This window comes from Cricetulus griseus, assembly GCF_003668045.3.
Source record: "Cricetulus griseus strain 17A/GY chromosome 1 unlocalized genomic scaffold, alternate assembly CriGri-PICRH-1.0 chr1_1, whole genome shotgun sequence".
In the NCBI taxonomy this organism is placed as follows: Eukaryota; Metazoa; Chordata; class Mammalia; order Rodentia; family Cricetidae; genus Cricetulus; species Cricetulus griseus.
In genome coordinates this window covers 233,426,915-233,451,331 of record NW_023276807.1, presented here as the reverse complement: position 1 = coordinate 233,451,331, position 24,417 = coordinate 233,426,915, and the positions used below count along the sequence as shown (strand labels likewise).

At 41.5% G+C, this 24,417-nt stretch overlaps 1 protein-coding gene across 2 annotated transcripts in view; it reads right to left on the bottom strand.

The window, feature by feature from the left end:
- Vwa8 (von Willebrand factor A domain containing 8) overlaps positions 1-24,417 on the bottom strand; it is a 330,350-nt gene that overhangs the window by 95,173 nt on the left and 210,760 nt on the right. For both annotated transcript variants that reach the window (XM_027390074.2, XM_027390075.2), the window contains 3 exons: positions 11,399-11,507; positions 9,895-10,033; positions 8,723-8,922 (listed from right to left, as the gene is read on the bottom strand). In XM_027390074.2, coding sequence (XP_027245875.1) covers positions 8,723-8,922; positions 9,895-10,033; positions 11,399-11,507 — 448 coding nt within the window. The remainder of the gene's footprint in view (positions 1-8,722; positions 8,923-9,894; positions 10,034-11,398; positions 11,508-24,417) is intronic.

Sequence of the window (24,417 nt, the reverse complement as noted above, 5' to 3'; positions counted from 1 at the left end):
GAAAGTTGTCTTAAAATCAAAGGTAGCTGCGCTGGTTCTGTTTGTTATAGTCACAAGGAAACTGAGGATACACTTGGGGTGGGAGAGACGGCTCAGCAATTAAGAACACCGGCTGCTCTCACAGAGTAACTAGGTTTGATTTCTAGCACCCACTTCGTGATGCACAACTGCTTGTGAAGATTATTTCACAGCACCCCAGTTACAGGGGATCCAATGCCTACATCTGGCCTCCATAAGTACCAGGTGTGTGTGGGCATGCGCGCGCGCGCGCGCGCGCACACACACACACACACACACACACACACACACAGTACACATACCTATGTGCAGAACTCACACACATACAAACAAATCTTTGAAAAGGAAAAAAAGATAACAGTTAAGAGTGCACTCTTGCATGGCTCTCAGTAAACCTTGTTTATTCTTTCCATAGATCCAGGTTCAAATTAGAAAACATGTACATGACAGAAAAACAGGTTAGCAACAGTGTACAACCTTGTGAAAACTAAGCTAGTAGTGGTGAATCTTGAAATTCACCGAAGTTGAAAGTGAGGCTGAATAGAAAGACAGGGGAAATGCCTGACGGTACAGGAAAAAAATGGAGGTCTCACTCCAGAGTTTGGCTTGAAGCTTCTTGCTAGACGATAATCAAGGATTCTAAGTGTACCTCCTGTAGAAGCCCAGTATTTATCCCTAGCATAGGTGTGGACTTTGGGAGCCCAGTCCATATAGAGGAATACTCCCTGAGCCAAGACACACAGCGGTGGGCCTAGGCCCTACCCCAAAGGAAACGAAAGGCTCTGATGACACCCGATGGAAGGCCTCACCATCCAGGGGGAGCAGAAAGGATATGTGACAGATAAGGTTTTAGTTGGGGGGGCGGGTAAGGGAGGACGGATGGGAGAAGGGAACTGGGATTGTCATGTAAAACAATCATGTTTCTAATTCAAATAAAAAAGTTGGAAAAAAAAGAATTCTAAGTGTAGCATGGCACACACATGTGTATACATGCACACACACACGTATCCACTCACAGACAATCGCGCACACACACAGAGCATTTAAACAAAAGCACCCCTGCCAACAGCAACAACATAACCGCCCCCAGCTTCCATATTGGCTGGTCCTGAAACGGTTTTTGTGGTGAAGTCCAGGATGTGGCATTATCTGATGGGAGCTCTTCAACTAGAACTCAGTTTGTGGGGAGTGGCAGTGTACAGCTATGTCTCTGGCCCTGCCACCCACGGAACTTTCATTACTGTTGCTACAATACCATACAAACAAGATTTCTGTAACGTCATTTAGATCTGTGCTGCCAAGGGCCCAGGTATTGGGCACAGCCTGGCTGGCAGGCAGACAAGGAGCAGAGGAGCTAAGAGGACTCTTGTTCTTTTAATTTAGATATTTCAGATGCTGACCTCCGGGTCCTTCTCACTCTGTATGACAAAGCCTCAGTGGCTTTTGTTTTTTTGTTTTTTTGGTTCCTCCAAAAAGAAGGGAACTTTTCTGAGGAAGGAACTTTCAGACCTCGAACTGGAGGCTCCTGTGTATTGTTTACATATCTTCGTAACATCCAGTTTTACCTGTGATCACTCAAGCAGTCAATTCTGAAGGAGAAATGGAACTCATCCCATCCAAAACATACACAATCCTTACCTCTAAGTAGAATGGGACACCATCTCCAGGACCCCTCCCTATGCTGGGGGTGTGTCAAGAAAGGAAATAAACCCTAAATATTGAACTTATGACTAGAACACATGAAATAAGGATTTAAAATTGAGAAAGCTAGAAAAAACTAAACATTTTCAAGGACAGCAAGGAAGCTGTGTTTTCTAGCTAAAATATAAAAGCAAGCCACTGAGTAAAAAGGACATCTATAAATTAAGTCTCATTGTTTCACAACAGTACAGCTTTCTTTCTTTTAATTTGGGTCTAGTTGTCCTAGTCATTCCAAGTTCTTAAGAGAAAAAGTAACAAAACACCCAATGACAACAGACATTTTATAAGATGCAGCAAACAATAAAATATGGTATGTTTGCTCCATTGTGCCATAATACCAATTAGATAGTTTATGTTTAAAGCAAGGGAGAATATAATCATGATTTAATCATGGCTCTGCCTTCTACTTTGCAATCTTGTCAGAGAAATAAGAAAGACAAAAATGTATTTTATAACACAATTTAATTAAATCACAAGAGTTAAAACAATATTTAGTTCCACCACAGAGTTTACTGCTCACAACATATGTTAATAAAACTCTAACTTTTCCACAAATAACACCTCTGAATGAAACTCCCTGAAAAGCAGCTGTGTCTGGCTGTGAACAAAAACTCCTGGAAGGAACATCTGTGTCTGCAAAGACTGATGGACTGACTGAAACCTCGTTACTGTGGAAAGACTGGAATTTTGTAGGCTCAGAGGCGAATTACTTGATCCTGGGCTAGTGTTAGCCTTCTGGGACAGCCATTCCTTGCCCAACTCTGTATCTGAATATTATCTCATGATAATAAATAAAAACCCTTAGAAGCTATTAACTTAGCAGAACACTAGCTTCTACCAATCCAAGAGCTAAGAGCATCACCAGGTAGCATCTAGACCTATAGAACAACTCCCCATCTCCCTGTACCTGCCTCTCTGGTGTACCCACCAATGTATTTTAAACTTGCCTTAACTCATGGCTTTCTTTGTTCTGTAAAACTATAAAACCTTTATGAAACTGCTTTCACACTGGCACATGGAACTTGGGGAAACCTAAATCTATGTTCCCAGGACATGGCCACTCATAATGGCTCCAGAATAATGTATCTTTTATCCCCTTTAAGATGACAGCTGAGTCTTTTACATTGACTTTTCCTAAACTTGTATCATTCTGCATAACATAATAATTGTCCAATAAGAACTTACATTAGACATATTCTTTAGAATGACACCTAGAACAAGAAGGGTTGTTTACTGGGCAGTGGTAGTACACAGGTGAATCTCTGAGTTCAAGGCCAGCCTGATCTACAGAGCAAGTTCTAGGACAGCCAGGGCTACACAGAGAAACCCTCTCTCAAGAAAAAAAGAAGTCTTGTTTACTGGTTTTTGAATGCTTTGAAAATGGTGGTGAGAGGAAGATTTTCCTCCTGAAAATGTAAATCAAGGGACGAGGACAAGTTCATCAAGTAAAGTGAAGAGCAGGGCATGGGTCCCTAGCATCCTCGTAAAGGCCATAAAAGCCAGGCATGGTGGCTGCTGTAACTCCAGCATGTGGGAGGTAGAACTGGGATTCCTCTGGCAATCTAGCCAGCTAGACCAGCTGAATGTGTGAGCTCTGGGTTCAAGTAAGAGACTCTGCCTTGATATGTAAGGCAGAGTGGGATGGAAGAAGACACTTGACATCAATCTAAGACCTAGACACATGCAAGCACAAGAATAATTAAAAAGGAAAGCATAAAACTTAAAAATTTACAAGGTCTCTGTTCTAGGTTAAATTCTTTTTGAGAAACTTTTAATAGAGAAAATGTTTCTTGCATGATGGACACATACAATTGTCATAAATCTGCAGTTCTTAAGCAATCTGAGATTAGGGGAAGTCCTAAAATAAAGCGTTCTCCCCTAAAGATGAAGAACAAGCAGATGATTAAACAGAATTCAGCATAGTTCCCATTTATCTTCCTTTTCTAGGTTCTAAAACTTGTATCCTCCTCACTGGGCATACGTGACCTGAGCACCGTCCTTGTTAAGTCACACACACACACACACACACACACGCACATGAGCAGGCATTTCCTAGCACACACATCCATAGCCTGAGTGTAATGCCCTGTGGGCTGAGAATGAGCTCTACCAACACTTGGCAGCAGGAGGGAGTTCTGTGGCTCCATCCTTTTAGATGTTAATGGCTTCCTTCTGTAAATGACTAATGATATATTTTGCCTGAGCTTAAAAATAGAATCTCACGTCACACATGAGTACAAGAAACTGTGGCTTTGGCACTGCTTGAGGTGGGGGAAGGGTGGAGAAGCAACTGAGCCATTTTATGATGTTTGTATCTGACTGGGAGAAGAGCAACCTCTGGATGACCTCCATGCCCCAAGTCTGAAACACTAAATGCTGTGCAGATGTCATAAATACACCCATGGGAACGGGGTGGGGGGGGGAGGCCTTTATTTTTAGTTTTCCTGTCCTCACTTAAGATTTTATTTTAGCAAGGAATTTTTGAACAACTTTTCCAACTGACCAGGAGGAGGCATCTACAGCAACACTTTATTTTAAAATGGTAAGGGACAGATTTGTGCCTGCACTCTCTCCCTTTCAATTTGGTCTTCAGTTCTACTAGAACCAGGAAGAAGGAAGTGGGGGCAGCCCATGGGCTAACCCTACTTGCTAAATTTTAGAGTTTTGTAGTACGGGGAGTGAATTCCCAGGCCTAACACCCTGACTGCACCAACTTATAAAAGAATCTGCTGGATAGCCCCTGTGAGGAGGGGGAGGGATGGGCACTTTGAGGAAGCTTGCAGATACTTGGAGGTCCGCTCAGGATGCAGAAGTCAGACTGGGTCCGAGAAGGCCCAGAGGCTCTGGCTGCAGGAGGCAAGCACAGCTCTGCAATGCAAACTGTATTTCCTTGATGAAAGTCATTGTCATTGAACAGAGAATTAGTCTACAATGTTGCCAAACAATTGGGTCTTCTGAGAAATAAACCGGCGAGCTGAGCATCTCAAAACTCTAATAGTTTTACAGAATGTGTGTGTGTGTGTGTGTAAATTTATGTTAATGTGACAAGCTGAAAATCTGGTGGGACTGTTTGAATAAATACTTCAAATTTTGAGTCTCATCCAAACTTGATTAACTTATTAAATTCAAATTCACCCTGCCAGGTGCTTTCTATGGTGGATTCTTCTGGTTGGGAAAACAAATCAATGGCTTTGATATTTTATAGGAAATCTATAAAGCCGGAGCCTCCTATCTTGATGGAGATAAACTTTCATGAGCAACATCTGGCTGGGGATGAACTCTGCTTCTAGTAGAAAGCAGTGGAAACAATCATGAAAACTAAATGAGACAAAGACAACAGCATTTAGAATTGTTGGCAAGAGCAAAAGTGTTCATTTCTGCCGTGAACTATGGACATGCTATTTAATGTTCTTCTCGATTAGATACATTATAAAAGTATTGTTTTTACATGTACACATGGGATACACGTATGTAAGTATTCCTGTGAACACGTGCACATGGGTGTGTTTTGTGTGTGTGTGTGTGAAGGTAGAGGTGTATGTGTGAGAGAAGGACAAGAGGAGGAGAGGAGGGAGGGGAGAGGGAAAGGGGGAGGAGGGAGAAAAAGGAGGAGAGGGGGAGAGGGAGAAGAGGGAGGGGGAAAGAGGGGAGGAGGGAGGAGAGGGAAGGGAGAGGAGAGGAGGGGGAGAAAAAGAGGGAAGAGTGGAGAGAGGGAGGGGGAGAGAGGAGGAGGGGGAGGGGAGGGAGGAGAGAGAAGGGAGGGAGGGAGTAGGGGATAGGAGAAGGGGGAGAGAGAAAGAAAGAGAGAGCCAAAGGTTGATATTGGGTGTTTTCTTCTATTGATCTCCACCTTAGTTTCTGAGGCAGTCTGTCACTGGACATGGAGTTTATCAATTTGATTTAGTACAGAGGCTGGCCAGCAAGCCTCCGTGATCCTCTCGACCCCTCCTCAGTGTTGGGATTTCAGGCATGCACAGTTGCACCACGTTTTTCCATGAGTTCTAAGGATCTGAACTCATGTCTTTTTTTTTTTTTTTTTTTTTTTTTTTTTTTTTTTTGAGACAGGGTATCACTATGTAGTCCTGGCTGTCCTGAACTCTTGATGTAGACCACCAGGCTGGCCTTAAACTTGTCTCTGCCTCTGGAATGCTGGGATTAAAGGTGTGTGCCACTATATCTGGCTAGGTCTTCATGCTTATTGCAACAAACACTTTACTGACTGAGCCACCTTCCCAGCCCTAAAGTATTGTTTCAGTTAGTGGCACTGCTTTTGTTTACTGTTTTCCTGTTATGAATTCTTTTTAACATTACATTCATTTAGTGAGTGTATGCTGGGTACACGCACATTCACATGTGGTGTGCCATAGTGTGTGTGTGTGTATGGAGGTCAGAAAGAGGACAACAGCAGCAATTGCTCCTCCCTTTCTTCTATGTGGGTCCTCAGGATCAAACCTAGGTCACCCAGGTTGGCAACAAGTGTCTTCATCCATTGAGTCATCTTGCTAGCCATGTTATCAACTGTTTTGAAATTTCAACCTACAATACTCTTGGCTCCAAACATTAGCAGTGAGGGTAAAGTGCTTGTCCGGCATGCTGAAGGCACTGTCCATGAGAAAACATGTATCAACATCGAACGAGTGGGAGAAGTTGAATTCTGGGAGGGTTGGTCCTGTTTGGTTGGGTCTCAGTCCTATTACATAGTCACTGGGAAGAACAAACGCTCTAAGTCTGCTTTTCCCCACTGGGCAGCTGGGAGAGCTGTGGAAGTTGGCAGATGTCGTGCTTCTCCTTGCTGGACACTCCACTGCCTTCTAGGCCTCCACTGCAGCGCCCCCTGTCTGTTCCTGCTGGTGGTGCCTTCTCATCTCCACTATCCTAGTATTTCAATCTCCAGGGCTCAGACTGCTCTCCGCACACTCACTTCCTCGGTGGCCTCTTTCAGTCTCATGACTTTAAGTAACACACACATGCCAATGACTCAAGCTTAGGTATCTCCTTCTCACCACTCCACTGAACGCTATGCGAATCTTCTACTTGGTGGCTAACACACGTTTCACGTTTAATGCAGTACTTTCCAGGTTCCTGTCTCAGCTGACTCCCTTCCTCATCTTGGTTGATGGGAACTCCATTCAAATTGCTCACCCCTAAATTTTTACATGGCCTGTAACTTCCTCTTATGGTGTGTCTGCTCTGTTAGCAAATTCTGCAGACTTTACTTCAAAAATGCATCTAGGTCTACAATCACTTATGGCATGTATCCTTCGCCAAGTCACCAATATGGACAGCTCACTCCAAGAAACTCTTAACTGGCTCCTTCATTCTGCCTTATTTCACAGCTCACACAGAACAACCAATGAAATCCCTTTATGACATGAAAGACTGTGTTGCCTGCTCATCCCCCTCCAATGCCTTCCCTTTTGCTCTTAGGGCCCAGAACATCCCGTTGCCTACAAGGCTCTGAGCAATCTGCTTCCCACCACCTCCTCTACTTCACTTCTGCTCCTACTTACTGAATAACCTTTCTGCTTCATCTCTTCTCACTCCTGCCTTCACTCGATCTTTAGAAAGGCAGAGGGAATGTTCTAGCCTCTGGGATTCAGAACTTATCATTCCCTTTGCCTACACTTTTCTCCCCCAGGTTTCCATTCTCCTGTCTACCTCTATCAGGCTGGTCAGGCCATGCTGTCTGTCTGATTTTAAATTTCTCTTGATTGTTACTCTCTAAGCCAAGATACAATTTAATTAGCAATTTATTTTCTTATTGTCTATCCTAGACCAGATAATAAACTGAGAATAAGAATATTTGTTGTTGCTGGGCAGTGGTGGCCTTTAATATCAGCACTGAGGAGGCAAAGGCAGGTGGATCTCTGAGTTTGAGGCCAGCATGGTCTACAGAGTGAGTTCCAGGATAGTCAGGGATACACAGGGAAACCCTGTCTTAAAAAAACCACCCCCCCACACACACACCCATAGAAAAGCTAGCTAGAGAGATGAAGAAAATTTATCCCCTTTATGTGTGTGTGTGTGTGTGTGTGTGTACTTGCATGAGTTTATATGTATAATGTTTGTGCTATGGCCTGGAGAGGTCAGAAGAGAACACTGGATCCCCTGTAATAAGAGTACTAGGCAACTGTAAGCTGCCCTATTGGAAACAGGTCCTTTGTAAAAGTAAAAGTGCTCTTAACTGCTGAACCATCTTTGCTGTTTCCTGCAGTGTCCCCAGCAGTACACAAAGGATTTGTACAATGAATACTATGCCTTGTACAACACCTGGTATATGTTAGGTAGAAAATAGGCACATAAAGCCAGACCACTTTCTGTTGGTATAGTGCTGATTAATTAGACCTTTAGAATTTGCAGTAATTGAAACATAACTGTTCCTTTGATCTGTGTCATCTGTTTGGAATTACATTCAGCCTGACGCTAGCTAGGCATCTGTACTTTTCATTAATGAGATCTTCATTTACTAAGCCATAAACATGATGGATAGAACTTAAGCCTTACCGCACACAAGGATTGCAGTGTGCTTCATCCAGTGGACTTATGTGGCTACCTCTGAAGAATGTCATTTAGGTCTCCTCTGAGGAGAGACCTTAGCCCTCCTTTAGTGCCACCACCGTCCTAGCCTATTCATCTCCATCACCCTCTCTGACGTCACTTGGTCACTTGCTTCTACACAACCTGAAAGTGGTGGGCTTCTTTGCTGCCTTACTAGTTTTCTGTTTCTCTCTCTAGAAAAAGACAGCTTCCTAACTGTCAACGGGGGCAAGGTGGAAAACTGCCTGGTGACCTCTTTCCAGACTGGCAAGTTGTGTTTAAGGTTCTACAGAGAGAAGACAGTAGTAGTGCATCTTTGTGGTACTGGGACAGTGTGACCCCGGCCTTCGAGGCACTGTTCTGGATCTTTCAAAGGCACAGGTTTTCAGTCATAGGACACTCGACTTTTCCTTCACAGAACTCACTCTTCCCACATTGGTACCTCCTGAGGGCCTGGTGTGCTTACCTGCTCCTCATGCAGAACAACTTGACCCCTGAGCGGACTTCCCAGTGGTGCTACTGTCACAAATGGTCGCCAGGCTCCACTGATCATTCTCGGGAAGATGTCAAAGAAGTCCACAAAGAAGCCATTTTTCCCAGTTAAATTCATAAAGTATAAGGAAATGGGATTGCATGCAGCTACATACAGAGTGTGTTCCCCATTTTCTGAAATGACAGAAATGGATTAATTGTGCAGTTTCCCAACAGTTTTCTGATTGGCTAAGAGTTCTAGCACTGCTGAGCTCTTGAGCCTGAGCTAGGTCAAAGCTCAGCACATGGCCTTCAGGTCTGTCAAGGCTGCAAAGACCACAGGAAGCTGTCCCGCACAGGTGTGGGCTTTCACAAGTGCCAAAGTTCAAACTTTATCTTGGACTCTGTTTCTCATTACCAGTTAGTATAACATGCCCTGATAAGGGCACAGATCCTTACCACAAACAATACAATCCCCTAAATATCTTAAGGCATACATGTATTCAAAATAGTGGACTTGGAGAATGAGTAATATCTGCAGAACTTATAGGAACAAAAACAAGGTGCTGACTTTCCCTTCCATCTCAGTCAAGTTAGTGAGGCCCCTCCCTTCCCTCAGCTGCCACTTTCCATCACTATAGTAACTGACATCAACTGAGGAACTGCCGTCCAAAGGTATCCAGGATCCATTGTATGAGCTAGCCAGTAATGGTACCAGTCCAGAAGTCTAGAAGCTCACAACCCCCTTGCTCTCCCTGCATCCCAGACAATCAAAGGTTTAATGATGGCACGTCACTCTAGGCCTCACTGCTGTGCTTTATGCAATCACCAAACTGGAATCTGAGGCTCCCTCCCCCAAATCCAATGTTTCTCCCTTTTTCTTCTTCCCTTCTATTTTTAGCACATGCCTGGGTGTGTTTAACTTTGTGCTAAGACTGTAATGAGAAACAGACGTATGCATACCAACTCAGCAGTGCTTATGTGGGGTCCACTGTAGCATTTTGTGAGATTGTTAGAGGAAATTAGATCTAAATTATATATAATTGCTATCCAGATCCACCAAGTCACCGAGTCTCTCACAGGGTTCTTTATGTCTCAGGATTGTTTTAATCCCTCTGTTTTTAAATCAGTGCAGGAGGAAAAGATCAAAAGAATAAATGGATGTACCATGTGATACAGCAATGTCGCAGATCAAATTAACTTCATCCAGTGGAAACCTCCAAGAGACATACTCTTCGGTGAAGTTTAGGAATCTGGCTTCATGCTTTTCTATTGGGTACTCTTCTATGTTTGCAAGCACTGGACCCTACAACAGAGTGACAGTCTCAGTGAAGATGCTTGGGTAGTTACAGAACAGTTCTTCCAATATAGAATGCAGATTTCAGTATTTACTATCTTGACATACTCCACGTTATCATACTTGAAACAATAATGAAACCATACAGTTACCTTCATGAGTGCTTTCCAAACATACTAGCTCCTTAGATTTCTCAGTTGCTTTTGTTTTAATGTGGTATACACCATGTGTAAAGTATTATAAGATTTCAAATCATGACTGCACTTTTTTCCTAAACCAAGAACTGGTTCTGACCTCCAAATAGCATGACCCAGAATTGTTCAAACCAGCAGAATAACTTACAAATGAACAAGCTAATATATTTCTTTAGTGAAGGATGAGTGTGAAATCATTATTCTGAAATGTGATGGTGGAAGTGAACCTTTTAAATGAAATGTTAAAAATGTGATATTACAACAAATCAAAAAACCTTCAAATGACTGATAATCACTAGTGCTACTTATGAAAGGTGGAATATTTCATATGTAGCTATAATCATTCAATATAAAGACAAGCAAAGGGACTAACTTAATAATATTGTGAATATCAGTTCTGGATAGCTAGCTATGACTTCCTGGGAGAACCCTGTGTGTACAACTAAAGTCAGAACTCACTCTCTGATTTCCTAAATGCTACTTTAGTGGAAGAAAACATCTTTTTATATTCTACCATAACTGTTATTGCATTAAAATGACAGAATTTTGTAGTTACAACAGAACCTTTACTGACAACAAAAATCTATCATATATTTTTGCCATTTACAGGCATATTGACTGTACTGTCTGTGTAGATCCCAGCAGTGAGGAGAGGAGCAGACAGAGGAACATCTGTTTTAAAACAGTGAGTGCAGTGCGCCCCTGACTTCTGTTCCTGCTGCCCCTTTTAATGAGTTTTTAGATACCTAACCACCCAGAGGGAGCTCTTCATATTTGAGTGCTCAGAATGATTTTGATGACAAGTAATGACAACTAACCCATTCCCTTTCACAGGAAGACAGTATGGATAAAGTCTGGCTAAAATTAGAAAAGTAAAACAATTTAATCTTGTAAGCAAATACAAAGTAAAGACAAATACCACAGAGTAACCTTTTAAGGAAAATATACAGTATACCCGACTGACTCTCCTGAAACACAAGATTGGCTCCTAGAAATTCTGTTTGGTCAATAGCAACGGCCTACATTGAATTCCTTTGGGGGGTCAGACTGACCTTGAAGTTGGCACTGAAGCTAAAGAGCCAAGCACTTGGTAAGTCATTCCTCAAACTTATGGAGTGTATCTACAGAAGGTTTGAAAAGTTTCTAAGATTGAATGTTAGGAGAAAATAAGGGTAACAACCTTTATGTCAATGTGAGACGTTTGGACTGGACACAAGATCTTTTGCATCCCATTTCCCGCCTGACCAGTAATCCAGTAGCCCATGAATGTCTGCTCTGGGAGAGGCAACCTGTCAAAGATAATTGGAAAAAGTAAGCATTTTTTCCCCCAATATCAAATGTCTTAGTTACAGTTACTACCACTGCAATAAAACTCCATGACCAAAGCAAGTTAGGGAGGAAAGGGTTTATTTGGCTTATCCTTCCATATCACTGTTTATCATCAAATAAGTGAGGACAGGAACTCAAAGAGGGCAGGAACTTGGAGTCAGGAGCTGATGTAGAGGCCATGGAGGGTGCTGCTTACTGGCTTGCTTGGCCTGCTTTCTTAGAGAACCCAGGACCATCAACCCAGGGACGGCCCCACCCCCATCAGTCACTAATAAAGAAAATGCCTACAGGCTTGTCTACAACCCAATCTTATGGAGGCATTTTCTTGTTGAGGCTCCCTCTCTCAGATTGACTTTTGCTTGTGTCAGGTTGACATAAAACTAGCCAGCACATCAAGTAAGGGGGAAACATATGTACCATCTATCACCAGCAGCTCACATACATTTGAAAAATGCTTTTCTTTTGTTTAGAATGCAAGCCATAGCATCATGTTTAGAATGTACATTGGGATGAAAAAGACACTCAGAAAATGAGACTCTGCCCATTTCACCTTAATGACAACTATAATAAAGGTTAACATATTTTCCACTGGAATTGATAAAACTTTACATGCAGATTCCTGGTATAGTATAGGACAGCTCAAAAGAAATTGGAGCAATTCATTTCATTTCATTTTCAGTCTGTTCTTTTACATTTTGAATCAAGTAACAACCAGGGTGCATTAGTATTAGACCCTCGTTGGACAGCTGTAAAGAAAAACCTTACAGATGGTTGTTTGGTGATTAATATGTAATACACACACAGAAATGTTCATATAAATGTGTCACTTAATGTTGAATATACCCTGTAGCCAGTAACCAAAAACCAGGATCCAGAAGCCCCTATTACACATTTCATTGCTACCAAGGAAGCTACTACCTGACTTTTGATAGAATCACTTTGTATTTGCTTTATTTTGTTGAAAGAAATACAACTTTTTGTTTTGCAACAGGATCTTTCTATATAGGCCAGGTTAGCCTTGAATGGACTCCCTCAGTCTTTCAAGTACTAATCCTTCAGGCATGTGACACCATGCCCTTCTACAGTAATTTTTCATTTTTGGAGACACAATCCTGTCGCATAGTCCTGGCTGGCCTAGAAGACACTATGTAAAACGAGGCTTGCCCCTGACTTGTGACACTCCTCCTGCCTCTGCCTCCCAAGTGCTGGACTTAACAGACAGGCAACACTGCATCTGGCTTAAGCAGTTTTGAAGAAAAGTGATGATTCACTTACTAAAGCAAATATGGCAGCAATAAAGTATAAAATGGCAGGCAAACCTGAGAATAAAGCTCCCACTTCTTAATCCCAAGTATTTCTACTTCAACCTTTAAAAAAAAAAAAAAACAACAAAAAACGGGACCACTGATCTGTCATTTTCGTTTAACCATGTTTCTTATCCATGCTATTACACCACCCACCACAACAACTTAGGGTTTAAAGTTGTTGATGTGGCCATAACTCAAAATTGTTTAGAATGAGTTTAGGGCTCATTAACAGAGTATGTATTTGTTCTTACAAGTCACTTTCTTTTCAGTAGAGTTGTGGTCTGCCATGCATTCCCATAAGCTTAGAAGATCTATATAGTTTTGATTACTCTTTGCACAAGACAAGGAGCTAAACACTCTGGTCATGAATACATTTTGTCCTCTTTGAAACATAAAAGGAAGGAAGGGACCTTACAGTGTCTTCTAAGGCACATGACACTGTGTCACATCTTTCTTAAAAGGACACATTTGAATAAGTTATTTAAAACACTTTAAGGGGCTGGGACAACTCAGAGGTTAATAGCAATAGGTGCTTCTAGATTTAGGGTCCCATCATCCACCTTGGCTCACAATTGCCTCTAGCTTCATCTCTAGGGCATCCAATGCCGTTTCTGACTTCAACGGCCACTCTCTCCTCATACATATCAACAAAAATATGCAGATAAATCTTAACAATTTAAAAAACATATATTTTAAAAACCCAGATAATGACCTTGATTGAGAGTAGGGGGTGGCTGGGACAATGTTGAATTAGAAGACTATGGTGTGCTCTTTTAAATAAAGTAATAAAATGTGTTTCTATGTTAATAGGGGAGATCTCCCAGAGTGGGATCTTCTCTCTTCTAGTTTAGGGAATAAACTGTATTCTCCAATTGTTCACCTAACTTCACTGGTCTCCAAATATAGAAGGAGAAACATAAGGAATCACATTAATTTCTTTCTTAGCACACTATTGGTAAATGCAAAGAGATCTGGGTTTCATTCCCAGTTCTCTTATTAGCCACCTATGAAAAATTGGAAAATGAATTCCAGTAATATCTCAGTTAATTTTGTCATTTACAATGAAGGGCTGATCTATAGATTCTTTAAGGCTTGGAGATCTGTGACAATCATCCAGTGAGAAGAAAGAAGTATCTGTGTAGGTTAAGGGCTTGCATTGCCTTGGTTCTCTGGTGTGAAAGTGGTCAATCAGAATGAAAATATCTCTACCTGCTGGGTAGTGGTGGTGCATGCCTTTAAACTCAGCACTTGGGAAGCAGAGTCAGACTGATCTCCAGGTTCAAGGCCAGGCTGGTCTACAGATTGAGTTCCAGGACAGCCAGGGCTACCCAGAGATACCCTGTCTCAAAAAACCACAAAGAGAAAAAAAATGTATTTGTCAATCATATGGGCCCCTTGGTCAATAGGTATGCTTTCTCTCTTTTCTTTTTTTCTTTCTTTTTCTTCTTCTTCTTCTTCTTCTTCTTTTTTTTTTTTCTTTTTTTTTTTTTTTTTTTTTTTTTTTTTTTTTTTGGTTTTTCGAGACAGGGTTTCTCTGTGCAGCTTTGGAGCCTATCCTGGCACTGGCTCTGGAGACCAGGCTGGCCTCGAACTCACAGAAATCCACCTGCCTCTGCCTCTGCCTCCTGAGTACTGGGATTAAAGGCATGCGCCACCAACGCCCGGCATAGGTATGCTTTCTTAAAGAATAAAGAGGCTTTAAATAGTTCCACTCATTTGAAGACAATGATTTCACATCTTGATCTAGTTATGGGTAGAGTACAACTTAAAATAACCATTGTTGATAACCCAGCATAAGAAATGCATCCAGGGGTAGGGATATATGAAGCAAAGCTCTTGGCTTGATATTCAGCATTTGAAAAAAAAACCAGTATATTCACTAATCATTTTATAAATAATAACAGATGCCAAATAAAAAATTCCATCCATTTGAGAAAAGGTAGTTTTTCTCACATTCCAGTTATTACTAGTGACACCAGGGATTTCTATAACTTTGCTTAGAAGTTGCCAAGTCGTTCTAAATATCAGTCATGGAACTCAAGGCCCGCCTAACTATCTGAAAAAATGACTGTCTGATTGGCTGGTGGAGTATGGGATTGACCTGTAGATGCTCCATATAAACAGCATCCAAACCCACACAACAACAATATTCTTCTATGGGCAGTATCAAGTACAGTTGTCCTGGGCTTGCACACACTGACATCATCCCTGATCCCTGGTTGCTCCTGGACCCTGACAGTAGTTGGGAAACTCTGTGTGTGTGTGTGTGGGGGGGCACACCATTCCTAACTTTCTTCCTTTCAGTAGGTTAGCAGTCAGAGGAGGGAGAAACACGTGCTTGGGATCAACAAAGTGCTGGGTGGGTGGATGTACCCTGATAGGCAGTTAGCAAAAAGGCCTCCTTCTCCATTACTGAAATGTGGTACCCAACTCTGAGCAGATTTAAGTTTTTATGGTTGATTTGATTGACACAATAATGACATTTTTCATGATTTTAAGATTATGTCAAAAAAAAAAAAAAGATTATGTCACTGTGCTGTTGAACTGTTTTAATGTCCTGGTTGGAATGATGTCTGGCTTTGATTTTAGAGGGGAGGAGCATGAACTCAAGACCTACAAATAGAATCACTTTTTATTTTCAGTGTCATTCATGAATTTATGTGTTTTAAAACAATGATATATTTTAGTACTTGTGTTGTGATGTTTCTTAATCCCTTGTGGAAGCAGTAACAAAGATCTAAGAGTTTTAAGTAAGAGAAAGGTACATATAAAAATTATGACTTGGGTCAAATTAGACTATTTGAGCATGTTAGAGAGAGGAAAAAGATTTGCTTTTTTTAAACACACAGACAATCCATAACACGATGCATATGGACACCAAAGTTAGGTAACATCATCTAAACGACATGCAAGAGCTTTGCCTCAGAAAACCTTCCAAAAAGAGGGGGGCTGGGTTTTTAAAGCACATGTTCTGGCAAATTACTGCCTTCTCTGAACCTTTGCCAACACTATTTCTGGAGTCTGAAAGAAAACACATGAAAAAGATTTGGATCTTTCTAGGGCCATTATGCAATTGGGAGTTGTTGACATACCTATTATCAACAATTCCTGTGGCATTTCCTTACCATGAGAACTATTAATGCTCATGGAATAATGGAACTCTTGAGGGTAGTTCCACCATCTCAAAAACCCAACAATTACTACCATCCTTGAGAAGAAAGAGAGCGACTCTGATTGTACTGGCTCACTCATTCCTGACATCTTTCGCAGAGCTTTCCTGACAAACACTTTCTGCTTGGCTCTTACCGTTTCCTCTCACTCTAGGCCAATCTGTAATTCAACCCTACCTTGAACTACTTTTTGCTATTCCCTGGACATATGCATTTTAATTCTTCTCCAAGGCCATTTCCTCTCTTAGAATTCCATTCTGCACCTGCCTCTTCAGTGAGCTATTTCCCTGTCTTGGAGACTGGGTCTCATGGAGTTAGCTTTGAACTTAACTATGGAGCAGAGGAAGATCTCGAGTCCTAATCTTACTACCTCTACGTCCCAAGTGTTGGAACTGCAGGCATGCACCATCACACTCAGCTTAGAGATGTGGCTCCTTAAGCTGTAATCCAAATATTACTTGCCTGTGAGTCCCTCCTCATATTTTGTTCTGAGGCAAAAAGAAAAAAAAATCAGTCAGTTGCCCTTCTGGCTTTCCATACAAATTTATACATATGAAACTCTAAAGAGCTGTATAGAGTCTCTAATTTTCTAATTTAACAGAGAGAATACAATTTTAGAGAGAATAGATTAGAAATAAGTCTATGAAGTCTTTCATTTTTTTCTTAAAAAAAAAAAACAAAAAGCTGGGTAGGTGGCATATGCCTATAATCTAGCAGGAGGAGTCTGAGCTAGGGTAGACTACCTAGAGTCTCAGAGATAAACCTAGGCTGTACATGCTTAACAAAGAAAGAAAGACCATTTAAACATAAGCCAGTAGTAGTATTACTATTAATTCCCAGTAGTACCCTCCCATTTGCCAAGAACTTCAAAATCTCCCTTCCTGACAGCTGACAAGTCTCTGGCAAGTTTACATTGTTTTGTTAAACACAGTGTGTACATGAGTGCACTTGTGTGTTTTCCTTCTCTGTTTCCGAGTCTACATTTAGTTGTTAGTTTCATTTATAACGTGTACCTCTGCCGCACAGAGGCTGCTGAGGTCACAGAAATGCAGTCATCTGATTTGGGCTCCTATTTTTGGCTGGTACTTCCCGCTACACCTCCTGCTCTCCAGAATGACCCTGCAGTCTCCAAGCAACTGTCCTGCCTTCCTAGGGCCAGAGTAGATGCTGACAGCTTGAGCCACAGCTTCTGGCTATCTCCTCCTCAAAGATGCTGCCAGACTACAGTTCTGGATCCCAGCTTTAGACTTTCCTTCATCTTTTTTCAAGTTCCACGGCGGGGGGGGGGGGGGCACCTCCATCCTTTCTTTCTCTGCCATCTGTTCTATCAACTACATCTTAGTGGTTTCCAATTCTGTGTTCTTTCCTTTGCTAATCATCTCAAGGACACCTGGGAGTGAAACCTTTAGCCACCTTGACCGGGGAGTAGAAACTTCCTGAATTTCCCACAGTACAGACTCACTGAGGGAAGACCTGAGAGCCCATTCATCTGACAGCACATGTTTCTTATTTAGTAAACTGATGATTCATTGAGTAAGGTATAGACTTTTTTCAATTGGTAAGAGTTCACTTAGGCCACTGATTCGCCATCTTACTCTCTCAATGTTGTCCTTTCCTTTCCATTGCCATGTACCACTAGGCCCTCCTCCATCAACTGAGGGATGGATTCCTGTAGCTCCTTCCTAATGAGACTTTCTATTCTAGGGTTCATCCTGTCTGTCATGTTTAGAAAATAAAAAGAGCCCCTTTCTGTCATGAATTTACTCGTGGATCTTCTGCCTCAGCCTTACTGTCCTGCATGCCATGACTTCACCCTCCCACTCATAGAGTACTTGTACCTCAAAATACACCTGCATAGTTTTAAAGCTGGGGCCAGCAAGATGGCTCAGTAGGGAAAAGGTGCTTGTCACCAAGCCTGATGACCTGACTTTGAGTCCCAGGACCCAACAAAGTTGAAGGAGAGAAGTGACTCACCCTAGCAAGCTGTCCCCGAGCTCCACATCCACTCTACAGGGGGTTTGTGAGACATAAAAGGCAACTTTAAAACTTATTACATCTCTCTGTTTGAACTGTTCTCCACTCCTGCATGTGTCCAAGAACACAGACTATCACTGTAGACCTTCTGCTTCCTTATCTTCTGGGACTCTCCCCAAGGGCCACTGCCTTCCCCCCCCCCCCCCGACAGCTACAACATGGCCCACATCACTTGTTCCTTGACTGCTTGCTTGTTTACTGTGACCTACCTGAAGACAACACTGAGTCTTTCCCACCTATGGGGCTCTTACTCTTACATACTGCACAACATCCCATCCAACACTTAGGAAGTGTCTGTTTAATGAGTGAATAGTTGGTTGCATTAAGGCTACCAGTATTTTGACCTATTTTTTTTTTTTCTTCATGGAGGCAAATTGCAACTGGCAAATCTTTCCCACTGTGATCTTAACATTTCCTTCATTTAGAAGAATCTCAACAAAGGATGCAGTCCACTTGCAAGTGAATGTGAAAGGAGCTCCCAATGGGTTTTGTAAGGGAATTTCTATGCGGCCAGGTGACAGGCTTTTATAGAACCACATTTACAAAAGCTTAAGTTAAGCTATAATTCAGAATAATTATGTGAGACTGCTGGAGATACATACATCTCAAGATTTCTCTGTAGACTGGGGACATTTGACTATTTTTTTCCCATTCCAATAAAAGAACTGAAACAGTTACTCACGATATAGCAAGAGAATAGAAAGCAAAGTCTGTGAAAAATATAACTGGTTTAAGTGCTGAGAAGAAGTGACTAAGGGCTCTGCCATGAAGGGAGCATCTTTATCCCACTTCCCTCTCCATGGAGCTCAAGGATACCCCAGAAAGAGAGGTGAAAAGAATGTGAAAGTCAAATGCAAGGCGGAGCGCTGTGCAGTGCTGTTTTCTGGACAGGACATGGCTGTTGTACCCATCAAATCATAGCTATGGTTACCTTCACAAGATCAAGCCAATCAAAATTCCAGCATGGATGGCCTAGGAGCTCACAAGGCTCCTACTGCATCTGAGGAGCAGTTAGCAGCAGATAGCTGTGGAGGGGGGGATCGTTCTTCTATAGCTACTAGTAGGTTGCCCATATTCCACTGGGTGGGTTGCACATTTATAAACACACGGACACCACTGACTGGATTTAATGTGTTATCCCAAAAGAAGAGAGATGGCTGGATGTAGCAGTGCACGCCTTCAATCCCAGCACTTGAGAAGCAGAGACAAGCAGATCTCGTTGAGTCTGGAGGCAGCCTGGTCTACATAGTGAGTTCCAGGTCAGTCAGGGTTAAAGAGTGAGATCCTGTCTAACAGGAGTTCCTGGAGTCAGAAGGGGTCTGTGTTAGAGGGCCTTGGGAAGCTGAAGTGGGAAATGGAGGGTAAACAGGATTATATTTCATTGTATATATCCATGGAGTTCCAAAACAATAAAAAACTTTAGGCCTCCCACATCTAGTCTCTCCAGCCAGCCAGGCCCTGCACATCCTTCTCTAGGGTCTAGAAGGAAACAAAACACAACACAAAAACCTCCTAAAATTCACATGGACCCACAAAAGACTACAGATAGCCAAGACAACCCTGAGAAAGAAGAACAATGCTGGAATGATTGCCATTCTAGGTCTCAGACATATTACAGAACCACAGTAAGAACACACAATACGCGATACTGGCACAAAAACACATGTGGTCCAATGGAACAAACCTGAAGACCCAAACCTGAGTACAAATAATTACGGCCATTCAATATTTGACAAAGGTGCCAAAAATAGACACTAGAGAACATAAAGTATCTTCAACAAATGGTGATGGAAAAACTGATGTCCACAGGCAGAAAGAAGATCTATCACTTTGCAGAAAACCTAACTCCAAGGGAACCCAAAACCTCACTGTAAAACCTGAAACAATGAACCTGCTGAAGAAAACACAGGCAGTGCTCTACATGACACAGGTAAGGGAAAGGACTTCCTGCAGAGGGCTCATTTGCCCAAGAATTAAGACCAACAATCAACAAATGGGACTTCATGAAACTAAGAAGTTTCTGCACAGCTTAGAGGAAGCCAATAGAATGGGAGAGAATCTGACAGAGGACTAATATCAGGATATATAAAAAGTTCAAAAAACAAAAAAACCGAAACAGTTAACTAAGTAAAAAAAAAAAGTGCCTGAGATCTGAATAGAGAGATTTCAAAAGAGGAAAAAAATAACTAAGAAGTATGTCAAAAATTGTTCAATGTCCCTAGCAATTAGGAAAATTTCTTTGAACAACTTTGAAATTTCATCTTGCCCCAGTGAGAATGGCAGAGATCAACAAAATAATGGACAACAAATGCTGGAAGGGAAAAAAAGGAATCTTCATTCATTGTTTCTGGGTTCATTCACTGGTTCAACCACTCTAGAAATCAGCGGTGAAGAATACTCAAAAGCCTGAAAATACTTCTACCAAGTGACCCTGCTATGCCACTCCTTGGCATATGCCCTAAGGACTTGATTCCACAGACACTTTCTCTATTCCCAAAAGAAACAACCTCAGTGTCCTTCAACTGATAAATCATGAAAATGTGGTACATATACACTACAGAATACTAGTCAGCTATAGAGAAAACGAAATCATGAAATTTGTAGGTAAATGGATAGAACTAGAAAAGATGATATTGAATGAGGTAATCTAGACTTGGAAAGACAAATGTTACACATTCTTTCTTATTTGAGGTTTTTAGTTCCAAAACTTCATGTATAAGCTTAGTTCTCCCCCCTCATCTTGCATCAGATAAAGGCCATAAAAAAAACCCACAACCAACTGAAATGAAGTATTGTGGAGCCCAGTCCCAAATGATACATGTGTAATACATATACAATACAACACCTGCATCTTACCCTCAGTGATCACTGTGGAAGAGGGGGCATAATGCTAAGAGCTGGAAGAACAGGGAGTTTTGTGTGAGACTGTTGTCTTCTAGAAATGTCAGAAACTATACCTAGTAAGTCTCACCAACATGGCTGCCTACACATTAGCTTAACAGGGATGACACCAATAGACACGCTAAAATGGATAGGGGAAAGTTCTGGAGGCCTCAACTCTAGACAAAGAACAACAGGCAACTAAGGAATGCTGAGGGTGGGAGAAAGTCTTCTCCAGTGAAGAGCACACAATTGCACAATTGGTTAGCCAATACCAAATGATCAGCCCTGAAAACATACATACATGGATTGAGCAGATTGTATTTGTGTATTCTGGAATACACACACACACACACACACACACACACACACACACACACACACACACACACACACACAGAAAAAGAGGCCATGAATTTGAATGAGAGCAGGAATAGGGGATACATTGAGGGATTGGAAAGAGATAAGGGAAGGAGCAAATAATAAGCTCTTAAAAAGTATTTTAAAAAAGTAATTCTGAGATGTCATGTAAGACCTTAGGCTTTCTTAAAACTAAGAACTCTTTTATAAGTGAGAACAGACATGCAGAGTGGAGTTGTTTATCTTAGAACTCACAGTCAACACTGTGATCTTATTTGTAAAGATAACTCCCCCCCCCACACACACAACCAAGCTATCACGAAATAGAAGGAAACATAGCACCCAATACTTTTGGGAACAAAAGGGACTCAAAACTGTGGGCAGAGAAAATTTGTACTCTGATGAGAAAAACAGTGAATTAACAACCATTCCAACTTGTAGAAAGCAAGAAACAACAGCTTCTGTTGACAGCCCAACTACATAGAGTAAATCTTTAAAGCAGGAAATCAAATTTAGACAGACACCCTTTTAAAGACAACTTCAAAGGAAATCCCAAGAATTAGTCATTTCTAAGTAGATGCAGCTGCTCTGTCTGCAGGTACACACACCTGGCACTGCTCTACAATGCAAGAAAACCACCAAACACAATCCTGACATGCATCCCACAATGGCACACAAATGGCTTTCACAACACGGGCCATTGTCAGTAACCTTTACGCAGAGTATTACTAACATCTGCCAGACTGGCTGGGAATGAATGGTGAATGCTTCAGGGTAAAGAGTTTCTGCCCTTCAGCTTCCCTATGCAATTGGGGACAGCAAATCATAGAACTAAGAGTTGGGTAACTCAAAGATTACTCAAATTCTGTGTTCCAGGTCTGAGTCCCCTCAAGTACTCCCCAAGGAAGTCTATCCAGATGTTTCAGAGCCCAAGTGGCTGAGCTCCAGGTCTCTCTTTACTGGGTAGTCCCTGTTCCACACCTGGCACAAGAGAGGCTCACTCTGTGTTGTAATGATTCAGAAATAACTCATAGAGGCAGAGATGATGATACACAGGGATGCACAGCTGACCAGTTAAAGCTGACCACTTTAATACTCATAGCTTTGAAGACAGAAGTACCAAGCAATGGACTCTATGTGAGGAAACTTGTAAAGTGGACAATGACTAAAATGTCTTAATTTTGAAGATTTGTGGGGGCTGGTAGTTAAAAACCCCGACTGCAGGATATTTGCTGGCATCTTATAGGAAGAATGTTTTTATTTACTTCTAGAGTGACGAAAAACTACATGAAGTTGAAGGAACCCGATTAAAATATATTTATTAAACACACACACACACACACACACACACACACACACACACACACACACACACACACTTCAAAATGGCTGGAAATAAGAGTCTGAAAGGCAAGTATAAAATTTCCAAAATCTCTAGAAATCTTGACATCCAAAGGATAAATCTGGAAAGTGACAGAGTTATCAAATGCCCCATCCTTAGTGTGTAAGAAAATTCCAACACACGTGTACACTGTGTAGACACAGGGAGTTGATATTTGTAATATTCATATGGCATGTGGTCAGGAGTTGAAAGATAGCAACCACTATCATGTTTTAATACTTTAAAGATGTGTTACATGGGCTTGGGGTGGGGATAGCTCAGTGGCAGATAATGGCTTTGTATGTAAGAGGCCTAGGCAGTGGGCACACATGTACACATTCATGCTCTGTGTGTGTGTGTATGTGTGTGTGTGTGTGTGTGTGTGTGTGTGTGTGTGTGTGTGAGAGAGAGAGAGAGAGAGAGAGAGAGAGAGAGAGAGAGAGAGAGAGAGAATTCTCTATGTCCTCAGTTGACATTTTGATGTTGATAAATACCAGCCCCAAACCTACTATATTGAAATACCATAGAGTGCCTAGCTGACTTGATCTCTCATCTGCCACAGAAGAGTATGTCAGTGGTCTGTCCTCAGAGTATGTGTGTATTTTGACCAATGTTTTACTATAATAGAAGCAAAAGTCTGAAGAAATATTAATTTCTAAATATATAGACCATTGCTCAACTTTTAAAATAAAAACAAAATGAAAAATTCCAGTGTCAACAGAGTAGATGTGTTAAAAATAGAATACAGAAGTAATACCTATTTTTCTAAAACTAAAACAGTGTAGAAAGCCATGCCCAAGTCAAGTGTAGCCACCACATTTTAAATTCGTTAAAGTATAGACCATCAAAAGCTCCTAATGAAACCACTGGTTAATATACTTCTGTAACTCATCAATTCAAAGTTATATTACTTTGCTTAAAAGTGAAATTTTACAAAATTTTAGATAAAGCATTTGAAAGCAGTAGGAGAATGCCTAGCAACAAGACATCTGAGGTTAATTACAAGGCTCTGATAGGGTTTCTCCTAAAGTAGAGTCACACAGAACAGTCATTTTTAGCCGTACAGGCTGTCTAGTGAGAACATTTGTATATGTCTGGAAGCATAATGACGGTTAGCCACCATAAAGTCACAAAGCACTGATATAACTGGGTTTTCCAAGTCTGCTCACTGCGGTTGGAATAAGTATCTTAAGCTTAAAAGGGAAGGAGATGGGGGAAAGCCAAACTGGGAGCAACGTGTTATACAGACTTAAATCTCTCATTTTAGTATTTTTATTTTTCAACAAAGAAGCTTGAGAATGAAGTGTTTCAGAATGAATGGCTTTTAGGAACATGTGTCCTAAAAGAGCCTCAGAAAGATAAAAATGACTGTAACAAAGGTGCCTTAGGAACACGACATGGCACTTATGATTATAGACGGTCCCGGGCATCTATCAGCGGTTACTTCTGTGCTGGTAAAGTAGTTCAGTCAGGAGAGTGCTTTCCCAGAATCACAGAGAGCAGGTAAGGTGACACATGTTAATACTCAGTGATCAGAGACTAGCCTGGAATACAAGACAACCTGTGTCACAAAAATCAAACAAACACAATCCCAAATAAACAACCAAACCAACTTCAGAACAGTTACTTCTGTAGGATAGAATACAGGAAGTCTCTGGTTTCTTTTTATTTATAAAATATCAGTTGGAAAAGTGGGTTAAGAATAAATGAAAAGGCACTGAAAGAGAAACGGAGACAA